This window comes from Perognathus longimembris, chromosome 1 (genome assembly GCF_023159225.1).
Source record: "Perognathus longimembris pacificus isolate PPM17 chromosome 1, ASM2315922v1, whole genome shotgun sequence".
Taxonomy (NCBI): domain Eukaryota; kingdom Metazoa; phylum Chordata; class Mammalia; order Rodentia; family Heteromyidae; genus Perognathus; species Perognathus longimembris.
Window position 1 is genome coordinate 70,739,841 of NC_063161.1, and position 24,211 is coordinate 70,764,051.

A 24,211-nucleotide genomic window follows, 5' to 3' on the forward strand; every position below is an offset into this window, starting at 1 on the left:
CTCAGGCCCTGAGTTCAAGCCCAGGACTGGCCAAAAAAATAAAAATAAATAAATAATTCCTGTGTGCAAATACATTTTGTGATGCTTTTACAGATAGTAAAAGTGACAGCAAGACAACGTTTTTCATTTTTCGTCGCGGGATATATTCAGCATTTCAGCTGAGTCTTCTTCGTAGGGATTCAGTTTGCTTTCATCTGTCACCAAATTTAGGTGACAAAGTCCACGACCTTGGGAAATCTGTCTTACAGAGAAAAGTGCGTTGGGTAGGAACAAGAGTAGCATTTGTTTCAGCATTTCAGCTGATTTCATTTCTGTCTCTCGTTTAAGATGCACAAGTCTGACACCCACAGAGGGAGGGACACCCCTGAAGTTCCATCGGTGGTAGAAGGAGGCCTTTCACGCGCAGCATAGCCTCTTCCATCCAGGCTTGTACGCTTACGGGGGTCGCTCTGGAGCTCTGAAACTGAGGGACGGATTGCTCGTCATTGGCTGACTTGGTCAAACGACATAGCACGCTAGGGGCGTGGCTAAAGGCTGGCAGCGCCGGCAGAGACCCGGACGGCCCGCTGGCGGCACGTGATCCAGGTTTGTTAGCGGAAGCTACCTATCTGGTGAGGCGCTGCCCCAGCAACCGAGGCCGCGATGGTGAGTGAGGACGCATGCGCGGGAGTGCACGCCGGCGGTTCCGCGTCCCTGCTCCCTCGTCCCTGGCGGTCCTAGCGAGGCCTGCATCCCCCGTCCCCCGTCCGCCCCGGGACGGCGAGGGGCTGGAAGTGGCAGGGGCGGCGCCGCGGAGGGCCGGGGAGAGCCGGGCCTCGGGGTTCTCCGGGTGGAAAGCGGCGGGCTGAGGGGCCGGGGTGGTGCGGGAGCGGCGGTGGAGGCCTTCGCCGGGGACGGCTCTCTCACTGCCTGCCTTTCACCCGTCAGACTTCCGCGCTGACCCAGGGGCTGGAGCGGATCCCGGACCAGCTGGGTTACCTGGTGCTGAGCGAGGGCGCGGTGCTGGCGGTGCGTTTGGGACGGGGCGGGGGCCGGGACCCCGGCGGGCCCAGGCACGTCCTCCCCTCCTAGCTTGCGGGGCTCATGGGAAGCTTTCGGCCTCTGGACTCTGTGTCCGGTCTTAAAACCGGAGGCAAAGCACTCAACCGTATCACCGGTCACACGCCTGAGAACTTTCTCCAATATATCGTTTAATCCGAATGCCTGACCCTCAAGCCTATACTTCTGGCTACTCAGGAGGCTGAGGTGTGAGGATCACAGTTTAATGCCAGCCCTGGCAGGAAAGTTTATAAGACCCTTGTCTCTCATTAACCACCAAGAAGCTGAAAGAGGAGCTGCCATTCAAGTGGTAGAGGGCTAGCGCAGGTTTCTGAATTCAAGACTGAACTCAGGGACTTGCAAGTGCTCTTCTACTGAGCTAAATCCTCAACCTAATAGGAACTTTGAAGGTTTTTTGTTTTAAGATGTTTTCTTTGAAATAACAGAAGTGTGACCGAAGGAAAGGGTTGAGTAAGATTACTATATAGATGGACTAAAAGGAGCTGTGAAAGAATTTGTGTGGTCTCAACAAAGAGCAAAAAAGAAATTTTAACACAGGCACTGGTAGCTCACACCTGTAACTCTAGTTACTCAGGAGGCTGAGATCTGAGGGTCATGGTTTGAAGCCAGCCCAGCAGAAAAGTCCGTGAGACTCTTATCTCCAATAAACTACTCAGAAAAAGCTGGAAATGGTGCTGTGACTCAAGTGATAGAATGCTATCCTTGAGCAAAAGCCTCTTAGGATCTTGAGGAGCACAGGTTGAAGCCAGCAGGCAGAGAGACTTTTATCTCCAATAAACGACTCAGGAAAAGCCAGAAGTGGCTCAGGTGGTAGACTACTAGCCTTGAGCACAAAGAGGCTCAGGGATACTGCCCATGCCCTGAGTTCAAGCTCCAGGACTAGCAAAAGTAAAAAAAAAAAAAGGCAGCTTATCAACAGAGCCCAGGCTCTAGGTTCAAGCTCCTGGACTGCCCCCACCTCCCAAAGGGGAAAAAAAAATTTTTTAAGGAGGAATAATGCATCTTGGTAATGACTAGATCAAGGTACTCTTGTAGGTACTTCTTCATCTAGTGGGTCTTTGAAGTGAGAAGCCTAGAAAAATACGGAAATGAAGAAAGGAAGTTGAGAAGATGGATAGGGGAATTTTGATGGGTGCTGAGCTTGAAGTAGAATGGTATTGTATATAGGAATTCTAATGGTCACTCCCTTTATTGTCTCACACAGCCTTCACAACAAGCTCATAAGACAGGTACTATTCTCCCTAATACACAGATGAGGAACCTGAAGTACAAAATATTGGTGAACAAAGAGAAAGGGAAGTTTATGTAGTCAAAGTGGGAGAGGAAGTTGAGGCAATCACCAGAAAAAAAGGAAGCCTGGCTTATAGTCATAGGCCCTTTACTCAGAGGGAGGGGGCCCAAGAACATGGGGTTTGTTTGTTGCTAGTCTTGGGGCTTAAACTCAGGGCCTGGGCACTGTCCTTGAACCTCTCTGTGCTCAAGGCATGCCCTCTACCACTTGAGCCACAGCGCCACTTCTGGCCTTTTCTGTGTACGTGGTCCTGAGGAATTGAACCTAGGGCTTCATGCATACTAGGCAAGCACTCCTGCTAAGCCACATTCCCAGCCTGAACATAAGGATGTTTATGTTTGCATGTATGCAGTCCAGGCAGCAAGTGTGAAATGAGCCAGTAGGGGGCAGACACTCAGGCAAGCATCCATCATGGAAGAGAGCAAAGAGCTGGGTAGGTTGCTGCTTATTGAGGATGGCACAAGGAACGTTAGGTTTTCAGTGACCTGGGACCACTGGGGAATGACCCTATGTGATAGAGGGCCTAGGCTGGGATTCCTTCCCAACTCCTGCCCTCATTTCCGCACCTCCCTCCTCCCAACCCATGCAGTCCTCTGGGGATCTGGAGAATGACGAGCAGGCAGCCAGTGCCATCACTGAGCTGGTCAGCACAGCCTGTGGTTTCCGGCTGCATCATGGCACGAATGTCCCCTTCAAGCGCCTGTCTGGTGAGTCCCAGCCCCTGCCCCAGGTGTGTATGTGAGAGTGTTCCAGAGGCTTTTCTGCTTAGAAACAAAACACAACAAACTTGTCTCCTTTCCATTGACTCCCAACTCTTCCTGGGCCCACTGTCTTCCCTTTGGTAGCCCCCCAATATCAGAGTAAATAAGGAAGAGAAGATTTCACAGCAGCCTCTTCCCTAATCTACTTTTGAGCCCAGCCAGTTTCTACATGACCCAGTGTGAAGCCATGACACTCACTGATGCTGTGCTCCCTTCCTTCCCCTGACCGGGGGAAGGTGTGTCTCCCCTCCAGTGGTCTTTGGAGAACACACGCTGCTGGTGACAGTGTCGGGACAGAGGGTGTTTGTGGTGAAGAGGCAGAATCGAGGCCGGGAGCCCATTGATGTCTGAGCCTGCTGGAGGGCGGGAGCTGGACAAGCGGACTGGGTCTGTGGACCTCAAGGATGAGGAGCACCAGCAAACTCCAACGTTTCCTCAGCTTGCTGCTGGAACCAGGGCCTGCAGTTCACCCTCCTTCCCGATCCCACCAGATGGGTCAAAGTTATGGGGAACAAAAGCAAAGGGCTGTCTGTCCTCTCTTTCTCCCTCCTAATAAACAAGTCTGATTGATGCTTCTGGACTCAGAGATGGGGGGCTGTTTTGTACCTTTTTTACCCCTATGGCACTGGGGACTGAACCCAGGCTCTCCACTAGCAAGTGCTCTACTACTTTTGAGCCATGTCCCCAGTCCTTTTGTTTTTCAAATAGAACTTCAAAACAGTGATGCTGACTTTGCATATGCTCTTCCTGAACTGATATTCTCCTGCCTCCCAGGTAGCTTAAACTATAGCATGCACCACACATCCAGGTTGCTTTCTGAGATGGGGTCTTGCTAACATTTGCCCAGGTTAGGCTTGAACTGCTACTCTCCTGTCTTCATCGCTTGTGACCCAATAACTGGCCATTGTTTACCTTCTTAAGAGACCAGTCTTGTATCTGAGCATGGAGCAGGGCCATGCTGGGCACTAGAAAAATAGGAAGGTAGTAGGGGACCCCATATGGTTTGCCTCCTCTATCAACACACGGATGACAGTTCTTCCTCCTGAACAGGCATTTAATAGTCTTATTTCAGTTGGAAGCTGGAGTTGGAATAAGTTACAGAGACAGACCAAAAAAAAAAAAAAAAGACAACTTAAAGTGCTTCAGGCTGCCAACGTAAACGTGAGGGCAGAAGGAGGCCACCTGGCTATGTCCCTGACCCCTGAGGCAGGAGGTTATTGTCGGGGTCCCTTTGCCATCACCACCCTCTAATCTCAGCCCTGTGGGTGGGTGAGGGAATGTCAGAGGTGGGAAGAATGAAATGGGAATGAGGAAAATACTCTGTAAACTTAGAAGAGGGGTGAAGGGCAGGGGCAAGGGTGTTCTTAGAGCCCAGCCCTGCCCTGCCTGGGGTGGGGCCAGCCCCCCCACAGGACCTTAGGGAAACACTGCTGGCCTCGCACTGCAGCCGGTCCACCCACTTCACAGCTTCTGCCCCATCCCTCATCAGCAGACACAGACAGGCTTTCTCCCATAGCAGGCAGCACGGCCTGGGAAGTGAGGAGCCCTCCGGGGGCTTTGGGGTTCTGGAGCAAGTGTGCAGGGAGCCAGGCTACTTGACAGGCTCCACCACCAGAACCTTGCATTCGCGCTTGGCAATCTTGTCCAGAGACAGCACAGCCTTGTCCGGGGGCAGGTAGAGAGGTCGGCCGACTGGAGAAGCCACAGGGGGTGTAATGGCCCTGCGCTCCATCACGCTGCCTGACCTGGGAGAGAGCAAAGATGGTAGGTCCTGCTCAGACTCTGCCTCATGCCCCGCTTCCTGGTCCAGGCTCCCCTGACTCCTACCTCATGAGGTGGCTGCGGGAAGGCTGCTGGTGGGAAAAGGACTGAGAGCGGCCTAAGCTGGCCTGGTGCCTCTCCACCAAGTCCCGCACGGCAGGGCTGCTGGGGCTGCTCTTGCGGGAGAGGGGCCGAGCCTCGGGTGGAGGGTGGGACACACTGGCGGTGAACTGCAGCTTCAGTTTCATGTGTTGGCTCAGCTAGGTGGGGAGAAAATGGGTCAGCATGGAAGCTGGCTGTGGGGCCCAGACCTTCACATCATCTTCCCTATGGATGGGCCTAAGTGGGTGCTCCCTCTGCCCAGCCCTCTAGTACCACCCATCACATTTCCTGAGTAGAAGCTAGGGGCCCACACTGCTCGCCCACCTCAAAGAGCCCCGTCCTCAGGGCCTGGAAAGCCACACTGAAGGTGAGGGCACTGCCCTTCCTGGAGAAGCCAAGGTTGTTGAGGGGTGTGTGACAAACTATGGAGTCCAGGGCTGCCTGCATGGCCCGGCGCTCCTCCTCACACAGCTGCTTCCCTGGGGGCAGAAACAGCACCCATGAACACCAGACAGCCTTCCTCAGCTCCCACACCTTTACCAGCTCTGTTGAAGGAGATCCAAAAGCCATCTGTGAAGTAAACTGAGGAAATGTTATCTTTTGCTGAGGGTTTACAGGTGGCAATGGCTAATATTGTATTCTGAGGTCTGTACTAACTCATGGATATGCAAAACCCAGGAAGTGTTATTTGCCCCGAAGTAGAGATGAGGACCAACACTTAAGAGGTTCATACAACAAATAAATGCCCAATCCATGGTCTGTGCCTTCAGATCTCTACCCAACTGTCTCTAAACTCCATCTATGATGCTGTGGAGACTACCCTGGTACAGAGCCACCAAGCACCTACTGGGTGATTTGCCCAGTTCTCACTGCCCTACCTCCTTGTCTTCCTTTTCCTCTCCCATCCCAGGGACAAGGTCCCGACCCAGCAGCTGACCCACCAGCCTGTGCATGTTCCGGGGTCCACACAAGCCTCACAGCAAGGAAGTCTTGGAGATTGTTGAGCAGTGTGTAGGTGACAGTGAAACGCTCATAGGTCCGAACAGGGGACTCACAAGAAGCGGTCATCACAAAGCAGGGGCGGTCGAGGCGAACGCTGGGCAGGCTGGGAGCAGGGAGAGAGGGAAGCTGGATGTGTCAGGCAGAGATGTGAATGGGACGGTGCCTGGCAGGGGCTGCCACACACTCACCGGTAGTGGGTGTAGATGCTCTGGGTGAAGGGCAGCTTTGGGGTGGACCACTGGACCACAGCAATCAAAGGAACTTCGAGGCCCTAGGGACCACACAAAGGCAGACTTTAAAATGTACCACAGTTCCCTTGGTCTTTCCCTACCACTTGCCTTTTCTTATCTCCTTTCCTGCAATACTCCAGGCCCTTTTACTCACCTCCTTGGCCCCTGGAGGGGGTTGCTCACCCCCTCTCAGCTGAAACAGGAAGTTGTGTTCCTCCAGGGCGTTAAGTGGGCAGGGGAAGCAGCCAGAGGTACCAGGGAGCCGGCAGAAGGAGCCCATGGAGACTTCTCCAGACTGGTGACTAGTTTAGGAGAGAAGAGGGCATGCCACAATCCTGCCATGCTCCTGTCCCCTTCCCCAGGACTTCATGGCCCTGCCCCTTCCCTGGATCTCACCAGACATTGTCCACCAGCAGCACAGAGCCATCAGGCATGACAGGTAGATAATTGGCATTGAAGTTGGGGAGAACTCGGATATCCCAGATGGAGATCTCCTCCTGGGAGGAGCTGTTCAGCACTGTTGGAGGTAACCAGTCCTGCTCAGAAGGTAGCCAGACCCTTCAGGCCCACCTTTGCCCAGGAAAACTTACCCATCCTTACCAGACTGCCCCGAATGACTGCCACCCAATCCCTTCGAACCCCCTGAGCACAAAGCCAGCTGGCCCACTCACCCTTGAGCACAGTCAAGTGTTTGCCAGCCACAGTGAACTGCCGGCATTTCAGAACTGGTGGGGGCAGCAGCGTCAGCAGGGTGCTCACTGCAGAGAGGACCGAGCCAAAAAAAAAAGGGGGGGGGGTCTGATGTGAACTCCCATTTCCAGCTCACAATTATCACCTTCCAGGATCAACTATCCATTCTGTCTTCAAAAGCCCAGAGCCCAGCTTTCCCCATCTGCAGCCTCCTTCCCACCTTGGGCCTTGAATGTACTCTGTTCGCCACGGAAGGTCTCCCCAGGAGATCGTGTCTGCAGCAAGCGCAGGTAGCCTTGGTCTCTGACCTCTGGTGCTTCGACTTCCCGCTTCCACACAGTCACTACAATCTTGAGTACAAGAGACAGACATGTATCACACCCCTAAGTCATGAGGAGATGAGTAGCCAGGTCTTAAAAGCTGTCTGAATTAGGCCAGCTGTCCCTTCCTAGCCATCTTACCTTGGCCTTGGGTGTCCCTGGGGGCAGTCTATCCAGTGAAACTGTAAGTGGGAAGATGACCTCATCTGTGGACACGATCGGTTCCTCCACAGGCAGCTGGGGTTGTGCAAAGGAGCAGAGAGGTCAAGAGGGAGTCAAGGAGGAGGCTAGCAAGGTTCGCGTTAAACGCCTCCAGGGCCCAACAGTCCTCAGTGTCCACCCCATCGCTGTCATCTGCGCCCTGCCACGGGCTCCCAGCGTCCATCTCCCAAACTGCCTGACTCTCAGCAAACCACTGCCCACCCTGTGCGGGGTCCGCCCGAGCTCCTCACCGTGGTCGCTCCTCCTGAGGTAGCAGGGCCCGGGCCATGGGTGAGGAGGGGGCTGCAGCCTCGGAACAGGCCCCCGCCCCCTGGGTCCCCTCCCCCGGGGGGCTCGGGGTCCCGGTCTCCGGTGCCCGCTCCTCCCGGCAGCACGCCTCCGGCGCTGACCGAGGCCAGCGCTGCCAAGGCGGTCGCCAGCTCCGCCCAGGCCCCCCGGGAGCCCAGGCCCGGGCCGCTCCCGGTGCCGGGCCCCGCGCCGCCCCGGCAGCGCAGCACTAGCAGGAAGCGGACAGTCTCCCCCAAATACAGATGGTTACGCCGGGGCAGTGCCCGGTACCGGCCCGGGTCCCCCGCCAGCTCCGCTCGCGGCGGCAGCGGCACGGCGGGGAAGTACATCGAGTAGTCACACTGGGACTCCATGGGGGGGACCGGGGCCGGGCCGGGGCCGAGGGGGACCGGGACGACACCCCAAGGCCGCAGCGCTCGGCCCCAGAAACCAGCCGGGGCCGGAAACCCGGAACCCAGAGCCGGCGGCACCGGAAACCAGGTAGGGACGGAATGACTGGAGATACCGGAAGCGGAAGCTGGTGGGCGTGGCCAGAGGCTGCAAAGCGGGCAGAGCAAGTTAACCGGGTCCGGAAGGCAAAGAGAAGCAAGGTTGGCTTCCTCGGGAAGATATATTTTTAAAAAGCCTTTCCAACCTCGCTTCTGCCGGGAAGATTCATTGTCCCTCCCTACTCTGCCCTATATATAAACCAAGTGAAAGTTTCATGTCATTTATTCATTCAACAAACATTTCACAGTGAAATGAACACAGCAAACACTTCCTAGGGAAATAGATGTGTCATTGCAATTCTCCGTGCCCCCAAACTTTCTCTGGGGCACGCCATCTTCCTTCCCCTCCTGGGGGCTTTGGGGAGCACCACAGGGACCTGCCTTGGGGGTTGCGAAAGAGAAGGGACAAAGTGGATAGCTGGGACCAAGGTGCAGCAGTGATTCTCAGGCCAAGGCCAGAAGCCTGGAGGCCTTCATCGGGGCAAGTTCCAGCCTCCGCAAGGGAAGCAAACTGCGTCTGGCCGCCTCCACGGTCGATCGCAGGTGTCATACGTAATTTGTAGTCTGCTGCCTATGGGGAAAGTAGCCTTGAAGTCTTGAGGGGCTGTGAGACTGTAGGGGGAAACTGTTTGGCATCCAACTTGTCTTTGTACTGTAGCTCGGGGGTAGCCAAGCGTTCACACTCTTCCTGGTCTTGGGGACTCAGTCCACTCTGAAGTACATAGCCCAAAACCTTAGCGGATCCAAACTGGAAGGGACGGAGCTTGCGATCTGTGATGTATTTGGGGTCTAAAGCCTCACCTCCCACCAGACAATGTTTAGCCAAGGCCTCTCTTCGAGCCCGGAGCTCTGCCACAGCACGTTGCAGCCTTCTCTGACCATATTGTTCTATCCGTGCCCAGAGACTGCGGTTGAAGTGGAGATAGAGAGCCCAGTCTAAGTTGTTCCAGGCTCGTGCGCGTGCAGTCAGCTGCTGTTCCTCAGCAGTCAATTCACTGTTGCTGGTAGCTCTGTGGCCCTGTCCACCTCCAGCCTGAGCATTATGCATGAAGCCTACCACGTCATCCAGACTCCAGCACAGGGCATCTGACAACAGGACCAATGATTCATCAAAGTATTCAGCCACCATGACCAGGTCAAAGACAGAATCTAGCCAGGCTAGACCCCATTGGATGAAGGATGAGGACTCGAAATCTAAAGTGGCAGGGCTGGCTGGGGGGCTGTGGTCATTAGCTATGGTGGGAACAGGCTGGGAAAGAGCATTAAATTCTGGAACTTGGGCTCTAGAGCCAGCACCGGAAGGGAAGACATGTAGATGGAGGGAGTTGGAGTCTTTAGGGAGATTGGGATTCCCTCTTTTGGTCCTTATCTCTGGGGGGAAGGGAAGGCCAAAGTCAAACCATAGTAAGTTGCGGGCATAGTGGTCTCCACGGGCACCAGGTCGGTAGAAGGCTCGAGGATTGGCGAGGAAGGCAGCCAAAGATGGTGCCTTGCGGAAGGCTGATGAGGTGGATTTATAGTAGGAAAAGGCAGAGCGGGCCAAAGCTGCTGGGTCTCGGACAATGGAGAAGAAAAAGCTGTCAGAAGGCATGACCTGAAGAACCTGCAGAAGAGAGAAGGCAGACACAGGGAGAAAGAACAATAAGGATCAGAGGAGAACTGTGAAAGTCAAGGCCTGAGTAAGTCAAGGTCCTGCTGATCCTCCAGCCCTCTCACAGCTCTACTAGGAAATCCCAGATTCCTTAACTAGTTGCATGGCTTTGAGAAGGGAGTCAAAACTCATTTTGAGCCAGGTGCCAGTAGCTCACACCTGCAATTCTAGCTGCTCAGGAGGCTGAGATCTGAGGATCCCAGTCTGGGAGATTCTTGGTTCTGATTAACCACCCAAAATCTGGAAGTAGAGCTTGATGGCTCCAGTTAGTAGAGTACCAGCCTTGAGCAAAAGAGCTAAAGGAGAGCACAAAGCCCCGAGTTCAAGTCCCAGTATTGGCACACATATGTTCTCTGTCTCTCTCTGTCTCTGTCTCTCTCTCTCTCTCTGACTAGGGCACTAGGGAGCTCTGTCCACTTGGTAGAATGCTGCCCTGAGGTTGGGACTTGGAATTCTACTTCTTAACAAGGCCAGTGGGAACCAGGTTGAGGTTTTTGGTTTTTGTCAATACTGGGGTTTGAACTCAGAGCTTCTCAACTGCTGCACAGGTGTTCTCCCACTTGATCCATGCCTTAAATCTCACGTTTTTGACAGGGTCCAGTCTCAGACAATGATCTTCCTACCTATTCCTCCCGAGTAACTGATGCTACAGGTATGATTCCCCATACTTGTCTTGTTGGTTGAGATGAAATGGGTCTTTGCTAACTCTTCCCTGCCCCTCCCCCCCAGCCCCAGCCTCAAACCTGTCTTCTTGATCTCTATCTCCAGAGTGGCTGGGATTATAGACATGAGCCACCCTGCCCAACCTTGTCCAACTATTGTTGCTTGTTTGTGACAAGGGCTTACTATGTAATCCAGGCTGGCTGCAAACTCATAATCCCTCCTGCCTCAGCCTGAGAGCTGGGATTACAGGAATGGGTCATCACACTCAGCTTTCTTTTCTTTTCTTTCTTTCCTTTTTTTTCTTTTTTTTTTTTGCCAGTCCTGGGGCTTGAACTCAGGGCCTGAGCACTGTCCCTGGCTTCTTTTCGCTCAAGGCTAGCACTCTGCCACTTGAGCCACAGCCTTTTCTATATATGTGGTGCTGCGGAATCGAACCCAGGGCTTCATGTATATGAGCACTCTTGCCATTAGGCCATATCCCCAGCCTCCACACTCAGCTTTCTGTCCTACTATTCTGCTGTGCTTGGCTGAGGACTTGACACAGAGCTGACATGACGCCTCAATAATGAGGCCTCTAGTGAGAGGACATTAGTCTCAGAGCAAGGGCCTGGCGAATGTCATGGGGGGACATGATGAATGGTGGGTGGACGAAGATCTAGGGGGTGGGAGGAGATTCCAGGCTGACAGGGAATTGACACAAGGGGAATAAGTTGGTCAAGGAAAGAGTTGGAGTCAAGCCCCCACAGGGGGCTGGGAAGATTGGCTTCTAGAAATCCCTTGAGCAAAGGACACCTGCAGAAGTGGCATCAATGGATCTCATCTTTGTGACTCCTGTGGTGCCTGAGGGAGGAAGTCTGGGTGCTGAGCATCCTTTTTCCTCCTTTTCCTAGTAGTCTTGGCTGTGGGGCCGGAAAGCCCCTTTCTACACCCCCTTCCACCCACTGCACTGCTTACCTCTTTCAAGTTGAATCTCATGTGGTGACAGAGGATGTGGAAGGAGGGCTGGGTGCCCCCACCCCGGGGATTGTAGCCTTTGACCCGAGAGGCCTGGAAAAGTCTTGGGTAGCCAAACTGGTAGCGTGCAGGGAGGGCAAAGCGCAGCCCATGCCGGTCCCCATAGCGATGAAGCAGATTCAGCACAGAGCTGCTTCCAGATTTGTGTGTCTTCAGGAACACAAGGTGCTGCCGGGGGACACAGGACTGAATGTCTGGTCCCAGGGATGGGGCCCAGGGCTGTCGAAGCTGCAAACCGGGGAGTCTGGGATGATACAAGAGGAGAAGTGAAGTGTCTCTCCACAGCAAGAAGAGCAGGTAACTTTTTTTTGTAGTGCTATTAGAAGTTGAACTCAGCCTGAGCACTGCCCCTTAGCTTATTTTCTCAAGGCTAGCATTCCACCACTTGAGGTACAGCTTTGCTTCTAACTTTTTTTTTTCCCTTGCCGGTCCTAGAGCTTGAAATCTGAGCTTGGGTGCTGTCCCTGAGCTTTTGTGCTCAAGGCTAGTTCTCTACCACTTGAGACACAGCTCTACTTCCAACTTTATGTGGTTAATTGGAGATAAGAGGCTTACAGACTTTTCTGTCTGGGTTGGATTTGAACTTTGATCCTCAGATCTCAGCCTTCTAAGTAGCTAGGATTATAGGCATGAGCCACCAGCACCAAGCTTCACTTCCAAATCTTTGGTGGTTAATTGGAAACAAGAGCCTTATGGACCTTCCTGCTCAGGCTAGTTTTGAGCCATGATCCTCAGATCTCAGCCTCCTGAGTCGTTAGAAATACAGACATGAGCCACTAGCACCCAGCTAGGACAGGTAATTTTTTGTAAAAAAAATTGAAAAAAAAAGGAAAGTGGGTCTAGATGCTCCTCTGATTCCTCAAGAATCACAAGCCCCACATAGTATGAGGAGGAACAAATGAAGAAAGGTAACATCTATCAGACAAGGTGGGAACTCACCTCCTCTGGAAGGGTCCCCCCCAGAGCTGGAGGCCAAAGCCGATGGTCATGAAGATGCCCAGAGCTACCCCTAGGCTCCGAGGCCCCCAAAGCCGCAAAGTCCTGACAGGAGACAGAGGGCCCATGTGGTACAAGAAAGGGGCTGGGACGGAGCCAGGGCCAGGAGCAGTGGTGGAGACAGCTTGAGACAGCCGCACAGCCGTGGAAGGCGCTGTGTGGAGATTGGGGGGTCATTCCCCAGGCCTGCTTGCAGCCCCAGTTGAGTCTGCCGACTGAGTTAGCAGATTTTTGCCTCTGTCAGCGTCTAGAAGGGAAATGAGGGGGAAGGAGGGGAGTCTAAGGAGGAGGGTTGAACCTTTTCTCCTGGGACTGCAGTGGAGTCCAAATTGGGGGAGGAGGGGCAACCAGGGATGCTCTCTATATCAGATCCTTAAAAGTGGCTCCAAAACTCCCACTAGTCCCTGTGGGACCAATCGCTCGCTTGCCTATTGTCCTCCCAGTCCCTTCAGCCCCCGAGTTTCCCCTGAGCTTCAACTAGCTTAGAAAAGGAGAGAAAGGCAGAGCTCTGATTGCAAATGAAATCAAACCAATTGGCCAAGGCATTGCCAAGTCCCTGGCTTCCTCCTAAGCCTCTTTGTAGGTCACAAATCGGGATCAGGAGCACCCCTTCTGTGTCTAGGAGGGGGTAACCATAAGATGGAAATGAAGATCAGATAAGAACAGATGGGGCTGGGGATATGGCCTAGTGGCAAGAGTGCTTGCCTCGTATACATGAAGCCCTGGGTTCAATTCCCCAGCACCACATATACAGAAAGCCAGAAATGGTGCTGTGGCTCAAGTGGCAGAGTGCTAACCTTGAGCAAAAAGGAGCCAGGGACAGTGCTCAGGCCCTGAGTCCAAGCCCCAGGACTGGCAACAAAAACAAAACAAACAAACAGATAGGAACAGGTTGGATAAGCCAGGAGGACTGCCTAGAAGTGATTTGGTAATGAGATGAAAACTTTGTGACCTAAATACAGGCAACTCCTTCCCCCTACCCACAGCACAGGCAGACCCCAGTGTATAAGGGGGAAGGGGACAGAGGGGAGAAGTGGGGTTGCTCATGGACACAGCCCCACCCTACCTTTTAACCCTTTCATTGCTTAAGAAGAGGGCAGACAGGGAGGGAAAGTAGGAAACAGATCAGAAGAAAGACCCCAACACTGAGCCTTGGCATTCCTTCTTCAGGCCCAAGCTTCCTAATCAACCGGAAGTCTAGCGCCACCTTTTCAGGTCACACCCCTCAATCATGGACTAAGGGCCCTTCAACAAGCCTGGACAAGCCCCTTCCCCAAAGAGCCAGGAATAACCCTCAGGCAAAGGAGTTCACAGTTGCTACCCAGAGATCCACCCTCGCTGGCATCACCCCCAATTGTCTCCTCCAGCACAGTTCCTCAGTACACAGTGACCCTTTTATCTTCATTTGTTTCTTTCTAGCCATCTCTCTTTCCACTCCCTCCCTCCACCGCAGTCCCCTCCAGCTCAGTCCATTGCTAAGCCTTTTGTGGGTTTCCCTGTGAACCCCTCACACCTCTTTCTATAAGTTCAAAGGTGCCTCTTAATGGTCCTCTTCCTTTGCCCACTCACTCACCAGGCCATAAGGGGAGCAGCAGGGAAATTGGGTCGGAATCCTTGAGCCCGCCTCAGCCACCGCCCTGATCCTTCCCTACTGGCTCTGCTCAACTTGCCCCACAAACTTTCTCGGCACCCAGGCTCCTCCCCTCCCCTCCCTTTGTCCCGCCAGCCAGGCCTCCCAGCAGCTGCTCCTCCGCAGACTTTGATCATACGTCTGGGTTTCTCCCTCCTTTCCTCCTTCCCTCCCTCCATCTTTTCCCCTTGTCAGAGGAACGATAACCCAGCCTGCCCTTGGAAGACACAATTTTTAGCATTCTTTCATCTGGGAATCAATTATATCGTATTCTCTAAAAACAAAAGATTCATTCGTGTGTGTGTGTGTGTGTGTGTGTGTGTGTGTGTGTGTGTGTGAGAGAGAGAGAGAGAGAGAGAGAGGAGGGAGGGAGGGAGAGAGAAAAGAAGAGAGAAGTTGAAAGCAAACTTTGTCAGGGATGGGACAAGGTGGCCAGGGGCTGACACCTGAAAATAAGGCCCCCCCACCATCAAGGCAGAGACAGTGGCAGGAATGGTATTAACAACCCCTTTGCAGGCTGACAAAATGAGTCTTGCCCAATTTGTTTAGACTCCATTAGGCTCCCTGAAGATGCTCAGATTAAGAGTGTAGGCAACCTGGAGATTGAGGTCATTCCCCAAGCTTGCTCCCAGAGGAAACCAAGAAGCAGGCAGAAACTGGGCTAGTCATGGACCCGAGGCTTCTGCTAGGAGGCAGAGGTCAGGGAAGGCCATCAAAGGGTCAGAAAGCCCCCCCACCACCACCACACACACACACACACACACACACACACACACAAAAGAGTCCAATAAATGATCATTTATTTATGAACACTGAGTAAAACACTGGAAGGTGAGATGGGAGCTTGTGAAGGATGTGGATGACAGAGAACATGAGATGAGCCCCCCACCCCTTTTACTTTAGCTTAAGAAATGAATACTGAACAAAACATAACCCAGGCCCGTCAAAAACCACAACTACTCATACACTCTAGCCCCTTGCCCTGCACCCCATCAACACCCACCATTGCCTTGTCTTTCTTTCACTGCTTAGTTATTTTGATACAAGGTTTCACTATGTAGCCAAGGTTGACCTCAAATTCACTAGGTAGCCCAGGCTTGCCCAGAACATTCCATCTTCCTGGCCCAGACTCCTAAATGCTAGGATTACAGGTGTCTGATATCACACCCAGCTAAGTTTTTTCCATTTCTAAGACCTGGTACCCCACCCCACCCCATTAGTCCCACCTCTTCCCACTTCTAACTCTTTTCAACCCCATTCCTCAATGCTAACGCTAATCCCCCTTCCCTTTGCCCTTGTTGGGGCTGATCACCAAACAGCCCCAGCCTTACAATGCTGAGGCTCACATCTCCTTCCTAAATAAATACCCCCCATTACCAAATGAAAAAATAAATATTGTGAACCCCCCCCATGGGAATCTCCTGGATTTGGGGCCCCAGCCATTCACCAACAAAGTTCCTTTTCTACCCTCTCTGTAGCCCCCTCAGCTCCTCCTTAGGCCCACCTTAGTGGGGAGGAAGGGAAAGGGCCATTAACCTTCCTGATGCTAGGGCACCCCTTTCCTGTTATCGATGTCCAAGCAGGACCAGGGCTGAGGGGAAGAGAATGAGGATGGGTGGGGTGTGAAGACCGATAGATGTCCCCAGACTTCTGCTCCTGCCCTGGTTGTAGCGGGTGCTTCCACCTCCTCCTTTGCCCCCAAGACCGTCCCTCCGAGGAGGGCGAGGAGGCCTTGGAGGTCGGACAGGGGGAGCCACAGGTACTGCCCCAGCTTTCCAGTCATCTGCATATTGCTGTCCTCCTCCTGAGCCACTTCCATCTTCATCTGTGAGGAAAGAGACAGAGACAGATAGATGAGGTGGGAGAGATGGGAGTGGGGAGAAAGGAGGGGGGGAAGAAATCCATATAAAAACAGAGAAAATGGTGAGGGAGAGAGAGACACAGGTAAAACACAGGGTCATGAAGGCAGAGAGAAGAGAGCACCATCAAGACACCAGATATAGGGATGAGAGGCAGCAGTGGGAGAACAGAAAAGAGGCAGGGGAAAAAAATAGAAAAAGAAGAAGAAAAGAAAAAACCCACCATCACAACAGAGACAGACAGATGGGGACAAAGGATAAGCAGGAAAAGACAGAAAACAGAAGTAGAGAGAAAGGATTGGGGAGGAGGGCAAAGACAAGACAGGAGATAGAAAATAAATGTGTTTTGCTTCTCTGGTTAATTCCACTCTAGGGTGCCTGTCTAGTGTCACCCCAGCTAGCTTCCCTGGCCCTCCACAACCTCCCACAACTCTACCGTCAAGATAAGGTGCTCAACAAAGGCCTAAGTGAGCCCAAATGGATGAAGGCAGCTGAGAAAGTGGAGTGTGTAGCTGGAGGGGTAGCAGAGCAGAGCTGGAGGGGCGGTGTGTGTGGGGGGGGGGGCTGTGAGGACAATGGGCGTGGCTCCGGGTGGGCGGGACCCTCGTGATGGGCGGGGATTTGGGCGGGGCCCTGGGCCTCACCAGCGTCTCGCATGTCCAGGTCCTGTCCTAGCGCAGCCGCCCTCATCCTGGCCGTGGCTGCCCGCAGATGCAGTCTCCGCCGTCGTGTTGGGACGTCTGGGCCCGAGCTATCCCTGTCCAGCTCGGGGTTGTGGAGCTGCTCGGTCAGGGAACTCCCGACCACAGGCTTCATATACCTGCGAGCACAGCATCTCGGAAAAGCTGCGTCCACCGCCCCTCCCACCTGCTCACCTGTCCGCCCGCCCGCCCGAAGACACCGGGGCTCTGCTCTCACCGGCCTCGCCCAAGTCCGGTCCAGCAAGGTGCCGCCTCCTGTGAGGCGTCGGCCGCCATTCGGGAGTCCTCGCACACCGTCGTGGGCAGCCCGGCCCAGAAGCCCCGCAACCGGCCCAGCCGTTCCCGGAGCTCCCACACCTGTGCGTGCCAAAGAGCCAACACGGGCCGAGCTGCAGCGCATCCCGCAGCCTCCCCGCACGCCCGCACGCCTGCCCCGTCCTGCCACCCACCAGCCGGTGCAGGTTGGTGCCCGCTGCTGTCGTGGGGCGCTCCTCTTCAGCGGCCACCCTCCAAGGCCTGCTGGCTTCCTCCCGGGGTGCTGGTGCGCGGCGATTGCGGGCGAGCACAGGGTGGGGGGTCCCGCATTCCTGAAACACCTATGCAAAGGAAGCGACCTCAACATAATCACCTGCACCACATTACCACTCTGACCCCACAGTCCTCCTGACACCCCACACTGTCCTCCCCTCCCTTAGTATACCACACCGTGGCCCCCACCCTTTCCTTCATACCTTGGCTGACACCTTTACACTGTTTTCCTGCAGATGCATCAAACCTTCTGAGATCCTCACCCCAATGGACTCAGCAGCCAGCTCAAAGGAAAAGGGGCCCTGGAGCTTCTCAGCCAGCAGCAAGAGACCATCTTGACCAAGGAAGAGAAAGAGAAAAGGAGGAATAGGAAGCTGGGTGCACTGAATTAGTACAACCCCTCAGATCCTCACTGGGGCCTTCCTGGGAAGTAGGAAAGTTGTTGGCATATGGAGAAGAGCCCCCTTCCCTCATGTTCTCCCCTTAATATTGCAATGTGGCTGTAGGTCCTCCTCACCAGCCCCCCCCCATCCACAACCCAGTCTTACTGGGGGCCCTCTTCCATCCCAGACTATCTTGAGCCCACTCACCCAGATAGCTGCCCCAGTCAGGCTCCAGTCCCCTGCTGCTGAGACAGCCATGGGCCACATTGAGGCAGAAGCCCCTGCAGGGCATAAGGGAAGGGACTCCCCGGCAAAGGGGACAGCCAGTCAGACGCATCAGAGCCTTCCTGCAGCCTTCAGACATGGACACCTGGAAGCAGAGAACCAAGCTGTGTCACCCACAGACACTTTGGCCTGGTGCTGGGCACAGAGAAGCCAAACACCCTGTGCCCACCTCCCCAGGCTAAGTGTGGAGATGTGAGTATCTAGGACTGGTGATGCATGCCACAAGACTGTCACGGAGGTGAGGAGGAAGTTCCTAGGGGACCAGGTCAACAATCCTGCTTCAGGTAGGGGGGTGGGGTGTGTGTGCTCCTGGGGCTGTAAGGATAGAAAAAGTCAAAGACAACAGTGAGCTGGAAGATCAGGGTGAAGTGGTGGAGGAAGGCCTTTAGCATTGGCCACAGCAGAATCATTAAGGGGCCCTAGAGGATGAGGTAGCAATACTCCAATCTTGGACTACCATGGAGATGAATAGGCCCTCTGGCAGGGAGTATGAACAGAGGATAGGAGAGGGTCAGAAGTCAGAGGTAATGACCCAGTAGAGACTAGACTCCAACCTTGCTCCTTCTTGATTTACCCTGGAATGTCAAGGGCCTGCAGGCTGACCCAGGGAAGGGCCAGGTCTCTCCCACCAGCTGATACCTATCTCTTTCTCATGAGATCTCCCTCCCCAGACCCTGCCCATACTCTGGTCCCCTTCTAACCTTAAGCGTTTCACTGACCACATTTCTTCCAGTCTCCAGGCCCTGGACAAAGGCCCGGGCAGCCACCAGGGCCCGAGTTATCTGGGGAAAATGAGAGAAGGTAAGAAAACCCCCACAAAATTACATATCAGTCAAGATGAGCAATGATATAGGGGGATGAGCTGTGGGGAGGGGGTAGGTTTATAGGATTATCATCTTGTTATTAGGAGGTATAGAGACAGAGGGCTCTAAAAGAACTGGGTTTTGAAAGAGCTAGAGAGTTTGTGTTGCATGGGGCTTGGAGATAGACTGTGTGCCAGGACATTGAGTTTGAATGCAGAAGATTGGGGTGGGGAGACACATTCCATGCTACCTCTTACTGGCTGTGAGAGCTAAACCTCTGCGAGCCCTGTTTTTCTCATCTGTAAAATACCTTAAAAATTATGACCATTAAATGAGATACTATCAATAAAATGCTCTTCTACTATTGACTGTCTAATTCATGTGAGTTGAACTAGGAAGACAGTAAGATCAGGGAAGAGTTAGACAAGGAACTTAGGGACTGAGAGCAGGTAACTGCCCTGACTACACTCAGTATGCAGATGACTGAGTGTACAAATGTAGGGCAATGAACGTGTGTGTGTGTGTTGTGTGTGTGTATGTGTGAAGTATACCCCAATTAAAAGAGATCAAGGGGCATTGGGTCAGGCACAGGTGACAGAGGCTCTGAGACAGATCAGAGATATCCTAGATGTAGGGTGAGGGAATCAGGAAGTCGGGGTGACATGGGCACAGAAAGGAGACTACTGGGTTGTAGGTGAGTGGTGTACATTTGAAGGTCACTAGGTCAGAGGTAACTGAAACTCAGGCCTCGGGACCCCTCACCTGTAGGCGGAGGCGGCGGGGTGAGTCCCCGAAGGGCTGTAGAGAGCCATCAGTAGTTGAAGTGAGCCGGGTGAGGCAAAGCAGGAAGTCAGGGGGGAAGCTGTATTGTGGGTGCAGCAGGGGAAAGGCTCTCTCCAGGAGCTGTGCCCAGAAATCTGCCAAGGTGTCATCTAACCCCTCACCGGATTTCTCATAGTAGTCCCGCAGGCGAGAGAACAAGCCATTGAAGATGAGGGCGTGCTGAGAGTACAGGCGGCCATAGGAGTGTGAGAAGAGCTGGACCAAGGAATGCTGGGATATGGAGAGCATCTCCCGAAAAAACTCTAGCAAAGGCAAAGATTGAGGTCAGAGGAAAGGAGAACAGTGAAAGAGCAAAGACAGGAAGGGATGGGGATGGGAAGAGAAAAGTGAATTAGTGCAACTTTCAGAGACCTATGAAGACCCAGAATGAGGGAGGGTAGGATAGTGGAAAAATCTGGGATGAGAACTAGTGATGACCAGGGCTGGTGGAGGTAGACTGCTTTAGGGCTGGAGTAGGGAGAGGGAACAGGAAGCTGGCTGAGGTTATAGGTACAGATGGTAGGTGTGAAACGCACTCAGAGATTCCAGATCCTCACCATTAAACTTTCTGTGCCGCGCTGCCAGAGTGTGAACCAGAAAGGAGCCACTGTCCTCCACCAGACCTCGGAAGGTGGCCTCAGCGTCCCTGATCAGCTTCTGTTCTGTCTCACTGGAACAGCAGGTGTATTCCTGGGGACAGATCTGGAGGTGCTCACCTGGACAGAAAGAGACAGGAAAGGAAAGGAATTATGGAATTCCCCACATCTCTGGGGTCTATATATATATTTTCTCCCCCACCTGTCTGGGCTCTTTTTCTATTGTCTGCCCCTTCCCCATTGTTTCCTTCATCCTTCCCAAAACCAAACTCCATTAGCCAGAGGATCATCTATTTGACTGCTTCCCTGAGGGTCAAGTTCCTGATTGGTGTATTCAGGTGACTCCCCCCAAACGTTGGTCACCCCAAACCTTGAAGGAGTTCCCCAGTAGCTGCCATGTGAGGAAGTGCAAATTGTTGGGGTGGGTGGGGTTATTTGGTGAGTAAAAGAGTATTGTCACAGAAGAATCTCGCAGAAATAGCAAAGGGAACCTGGTAATGAAGAAACGCACATGAAAAAACACACGTGTGTGTGTTTTGTATGTGCAAATTATCAGAGATTTCTGGTATGAGGGGGGTCAAGTAAAAAGCTATTATGTGAGCATGACAATTTTCCATTCTGGGCTAAGGAAAGTTTTAGGAGGAGGAAAGAGATCACTATAGGATGAAAAGATTATTGTAATGGGCATTCTGCAAGGTAAGAGTTATTGTGAAATAGGGAGAACCCACCTCCACCCTCCCACCCCCGATTGTAGGCAGAGTCTTCTTCTCTTCTCACCTGAGATCAGGGCGGGGGGGATTAGGTTTAAACTATATCCCCGGGCCCCCAGCACCTGCCGGGTCTCTGCACAACTCCGGGTGACCTTTGCCTCGCTCCCAGGTCCAGGTCCAGGACCAGGACACAGAGGCAGCAACAAAAGCAAGAGAGGTCGCAGCGCAGACATAGCTGCAGCCTCCCTGGGACAGCAAAGTGGGTCCTAAGGAAGAAAGAAAAGGCGACAGAACTCTAGAATCCGGTTCTCGGCCGCCGGACTGCTCTGTTAGGCAGAGAAAGAGCACGACCCCCGGAAACCGAACACCCAGCACGATAGCTGGACCAGGAGGTGTCTGAGGAGACAATGGGAGCAGAGAGCCGGACAGGGGGCGGGGCCCGTGGCGGGGCCCTGCCAATGATGATAAGAAGCCGGCCTCAGGGGCGGAGTCAAGGGAAACCTTAAGCCAATGTGGTGGGGAAACTCGGCAGGGGGGCGGGACGCCAGCGCCAGCCAAAGGTTTGGCGGGGTGGGGGCGTGGTCCTTCCCCTGGGGGCGTGGCCATCTCGCCCCAAGGAGGGGCCTGGGTGAAACGCAGCCTATTGTCGTCCAGAAACTAAATTGACGGGGTGACAACTAGCTTAGTCTGAGGTTGGACCGGCTGAGGGGGTTAACTGGGCGCCCAAGGGGCGGAGCCACAGTGAAGCCCTGCTAAAGCGGCCTGGCTGGGGCACGCTGACGAGAGCCCACGTGACCCGGACCGCGCGCTGGCGGCGGCACGAGGCCACCGCCGGGGCGGCGTGACTGGAACGTGGTGAGCACGAGCGCTCATTATCCCAAACCTCGCGACAGTTCTGAGGCCCGTGGCGAACGTTGGGCTTGCGCCTGCGCGCAGAGTTCCTCGAGCCTTCCCGCGTTTTTTTTTTTTTCCAAACACTTCCACCACCACTGGAAGAGAAGCGGCAGGGCGAATGTTGTCTCAGAGTTGGGGCGACCACAGAGACCTGCAGAAGGACTCGAGGCCGTGATTCCTCCACAACCAGAAGTCGTTCTACTGGGCTCAGTGAGGTTCTCCCTGGCTCAGTGAGGTTCTCCCTGTTTTCATCCGGCAGGGTCCGCCGCAGAGGCCGAGCCTCCCTCCCCCTCCCCCCCTCCCGAGTTCCGTGAGATACCGAGGCCTCCTGAGCAGCCTCCCTAGGGCCCCTCATAGACGGGGTCCTTCGGAGAAGTAGAGAAAGTTCCAGCGCCTTCCGGACGTGGCGCCACCTAGGACCTGTTAAAATGGCGCCTGAAATGGTTGCGGAGTCAGGAAACTGAAGGACCTGGCTGCTGCTTTTCTCTTCCTTTTCTTTGTTTCCTCTCTTTTTCTTTCCTTTTTCGTGAGCCTAATTCTCTTGCACGAGCCAGTGTGTGTCTCCTCAGGTTCCTGTCTGGTATTTGGGGAACACTTCCAAAAACCTCTGGCTAGGGTTTCCCCCTTCGCCCTGGGTCCTTGTCTCCAAGCTGGTAATGGAACTTTAGGTTTTCCTTTTTTAAATTTGTGTGTGTGCACGCGTGCGCCAGTATTGGATCTTGAACTCAAGGCTTCCCAATCTTGTTCGGCTTTTTTGTTCAAGGCTGGCCCTCTCCCACCTGAGCCACAGTCCTACTTCTGCATTTTTGCTTTGTAACTGAAGAGTCTCCCAAATTGTTCTGCCAGCACTGGTTTTGAACTGTAATCTTCCAGACCTCAGCCCCCTGAGCAGCTAGGATTTCAGGCGTGAGCCACCAGCACCAGGTTGCACTGGTGTCGTGTGTGTGCACGCGCGTGTGCGCGGACCCGTGCTACTCCCAGAGTTTGAACTCAGGGCCTGGACACTGTCCCTGAGCTATTTTACTCAAGACTAGCACTCTACCACTCGAGCCACAGCTCCGCTTGTGGTTTTTTGGGTGCTTAATTGGAGATAAGAGTCTCCCAGACTTTCTTACCTTGAATTGGCTTTGAAGTATGATCCTCAGATCTCAGCTGAGTAGTTAGGATTACAGGCGTGAGCCTCTGGCCTAGCTTGCTCTGGTGTTCTTAATAACCCTGATGAGGTTGAACTATCTGCCTTATTTGTTGATCTGGTGCCTGCCTCCCAATTCCAGATCAGTTCCTTTGGAGGGAAAGGGAGTGGTCAAGACTTGACCGAGTGAGAATGTAGAAACTTTTCCTTTTCTTCCTCCAGACAGACCACCATGCCTACTCTGCGATCATCCTCCAAGCCTCACAGCTCCTCTTCACCAAGCACTGAGTCATCTCCATTGCAAAATGCCCAGAATGACACACGGGGAGCCTTGTCTACCTCTTCTGTTTACTCCATCAATCTGCCATCTGAGGATAGAGACTCAGAGCAGGCATCAGAGGGGTGAGTAGAATTGGTGAGAAGTTTTGTAGTGGAGTCTCTTTTTGGAGGGTTGGCACCTTTCTCCTCATCACTTTCCTGTGCTGCTTGTAACAATCATGAAACAGTAGGAAAAACATCAGAAATGTTATACTGGTTCAGAATAGTGACCCCGTCCAATTCTGTGGGTTGATTCTTGCCTGCCTTATAACTTATACATATCATAGATCTAATGGGTTTTATTGAGAATTTGTGAGAGAACATTCTCTTTATCACAGGTAAGACTTTTGTGTGATTAAAAAACTTTTCAGTGTGATAGAAATACTAATTTCTAAGAAAATTTGTGCAGTGTTACAAAAAATAGAATAGCACATATTAAAAATAAGTAATAAGAAGTAAAAATACTAAAGCAACCAGGCAGGTGGCTCACATCTGTAGTCCTAGTATTCAGGATGCTGAGATCTGAGGATTATGGTTCAAAGCCTGCCTAGGTAGGATAGCCCATGAGACTCTTATCTCCAATAAACCACAGAAAAGTCCCAGAAGTGGAGCTATGGTTCATACATATGGTAGAGTGCTACCATATGTACATTAATGACTCTCACTGTCTTACACCCCTATCCTACAAAAGCCATGGACATGCTCATTTTGTACAGAGAGAAACATTAAGGCCAGAAGAGGGTCATATATCTCCAGGTAATCAGTGTAAAACTACAAGTGGGAGTATTGGTCAATTGGTAAAGCCCTAGCCTTGACCAAAAATGCAAGAGAGAATACAGGACCCTGCATTCAAATGCCAGTATTCTTTCTCTCTCTCTCTCTCTCTCTCTCTCTCTCTCTCTCTCTCTCTCTCTCTCTCTCTCACACACACACACACACACACACACACACACACACCACCCCCCCCCCCCACAGCACAAAAGGGCTGATGCCTATTTCTATGGTATGGTGT

At 53.1% G+C, this 24,211-nt stretch overlaps 4 protein-coding genes across 5 annotated transcripts; 1 reads left to right on the top strand and 3 right to left on the bottom strand.

Moving 5' to 3' along the window:
• The first annotated feature begins 521 nt into the window (after positions 1–521).
• Positions 522–3,697, top strand: Lamtor4 (late endosomal/lysosomal adaptor, MAPK and MTOR activator 4). 2 transcript variants are annotated; one of them, XM_048368132.1, is made up of 4 exons: positions 522–645; positions 928–1,008; positions 2,940–3,057; positions 3,365–3,697. In XM_048368132.1, the coding sequence occupies exons 1-4, from the start codon at positions 643–645 to the stop codon at positions 3,460–3,462; spliced, it is 300 nt and encodes a 99-aa protein (XP_048224089.1). In that variant the 5' UTR covers positions 522–642; the 3' UTR covers positions 3,463–3,697. The 2 variants fall into 2 exon arrangements, with proteins under 2 accessions (XP_048224089.1, XP_048224079.1); XM_048368122.1 differs by lacking the exon at positions 522–645 and adding an exon at positions 658–767.
• Positions 3,698–4,231: 534 nt separating this feature from the next.
• Trappc14 (trafficking protein particle complex subunit 14) lies at positions 4,232–8,182 on the bottom strand. Its single transcript, XM_048367782.1, has 11 exons — positions 7,669–8,182; positions 7,358–7,453; positions 7,117–7,246; positions 6,878–6,964; positions 6,603–6,723; positions 6,361–6,508; positions 6,165–6,247; positions 5,916–6,079; positions 5,299–5,453; positions 4,939–5,132; positions 4,232–4,856 (listed from the first exon to the last, which is right to left on the bottom strand). The coding sequence occupies exons 1-11, from the start codon at positions 8,077–8,079 to the stop codon at positions 4,703–4,705; spliced, it is 1,743 nt and encodes a 580-aa protein (XP_048223739.1). The 5' UTR covers positions 8,080–8,182; the 3' UTR covers positions 4,232–4,702.
• Positions 8,183–8,331: 149 nt separating this feature from the next.
• Gal3st4 (galactose-3-O-sulfotransferase 4) lies at positions 8,332–14,209 on the bottom strand. The gene is made up of 4 exons (XM_048367887.1): positions 14,112–14,209; positions 12,482–12,785; positions 11,483–11,786; positions 8,332–9,817 (listed from the first exon to the last, which is right to left on the bottom strand). Exons 2-4 carry the CDS (start codon positions 12,604–12,606, stop codon positions 8,786–8,788), a joined length of 1,461 nt encoding a protein of 486 aa, XP_048223844.1. The 5' UTR covers positions 12,607–12,785; positions 14,112–14,209; the 3' UTR covers positions 8,332–8,785.
• Positions 14,210–15,713: 1,504 nt separating this feature from the next.
• On the bottom strand, positions 15,714–21,088 carry Gpc2 (glypican 2). The gene is made up of 10 exons (XM_048367813.1): positions 20,923–21,088; positions 20,107–20,265; positions 19,490–19,812; positions 18,626–18,706; positions 17,847–18,009; positions 17,460–17,590; positions 17,178–17,324; positions 16,946–17,085; positions 16,672–16,847; positions 15,714–15,993 (listed from the first exon to the last, which is right to left on the bottom strand). Exons 1-10 carry the CDS (start codon positions 21,086–21,088, stop codon positions 15,734–15,736), a joined length of 1,746 nt encoding a protein of 581 aa, XP_048223770.1. The 3' UTR covers positions 15,714–15,733.
• Between the last annotated feature and the right edge of the window lie 3,123 nt (positions 21,089–24,211).

Bases quoted from the DNA above. Each gene is read 5' to 3' on its own strand.
- Lamtor4 (XM_048368122.1), top strand. From the start codon at position 660: ATGCGCGGGAGTGCACGCCGGCGGTTCCGCGTCCCTGCTCCCTCGTCC. The intron at 768-927 runs CTGGAAGTGGCA...TTCACCCGTCAG, and splicing joins CGCCCCGGGACGGCGAGGGG to ACTTCCGCGCTGACCCAGGG. The intron at 3,058-3,364 runs GTGAGTCCCAGC...TCTCCCCTCCAG, and splicing joins CCCCTTCAAGCGCCTGTCTG to TGGTCTTTGGAGAACACACG.
- Trappc14 (XM_048367782.1), bottom strand. From the start codon at position 8,079: ATGGAGTCCCAGTGTGACTACTCGATGTACTTCCCCGCCGTGCCGCTG. The intron at 7,454-7,668 runs GTGAGGAGCTCG...GCACAACCCCAG, and splicing joins CCTCAGGAGGAGCGACCACG to CTGCCTGTGGAGGAACCGAT. The intron at 6,080-6,164 runs GTGAGTGTGTGG...CCCTGCTCCCAG, and splicing joins AGCATCTACACCCACTACCG to CCTGCCCAGCGTTCGCCTCG.
- Gal3st4 (XM_048367887.1), bottom strand. From the start codon at position 12,606: ATGGGCCCTCTGTCTCCTGTCAGGACTTTGCGGCTTTGGGGGCCTCGG. The intron at 11,787-12,481 runs GTGAGTTCCCAC...GTATCATCCCAG, and splicing joins GGGGGACCCTTCCAGAGGAG to ACTCCCCGGTTTGCAGCTTC. The intron at 9,818-11,482 runs GTAAGCAGTGCA...TCTCTTCTGCAG, and splicing joins TGAGATTCAACTTGAAAGAG to GTTCTTCAGGTCATGCCTTC.
- Gpc2 (XM_048367813.1), bottom strand. From the start codon at position 21,088: ATGTCTGCGCTGCGACCTCTCTTGCTTTTGTTGCTGCCTCTGTGTCCT. The intron at 20,266-20,922 runs GTGAGAAGAGAA...CTTTCTGTCCAG, and splicing joins CCCCCCCGCCCTGATCTCAG to GTGAGCACCTCCAGATCTGT. The intron at 19,813-20,106 runs GTGAGGATCTGG...TGCCTTTGCTAG, and splicing joins GCGGCACAGAAAGTTTAATG to AGTTTTTTCGGGAGATGCTC.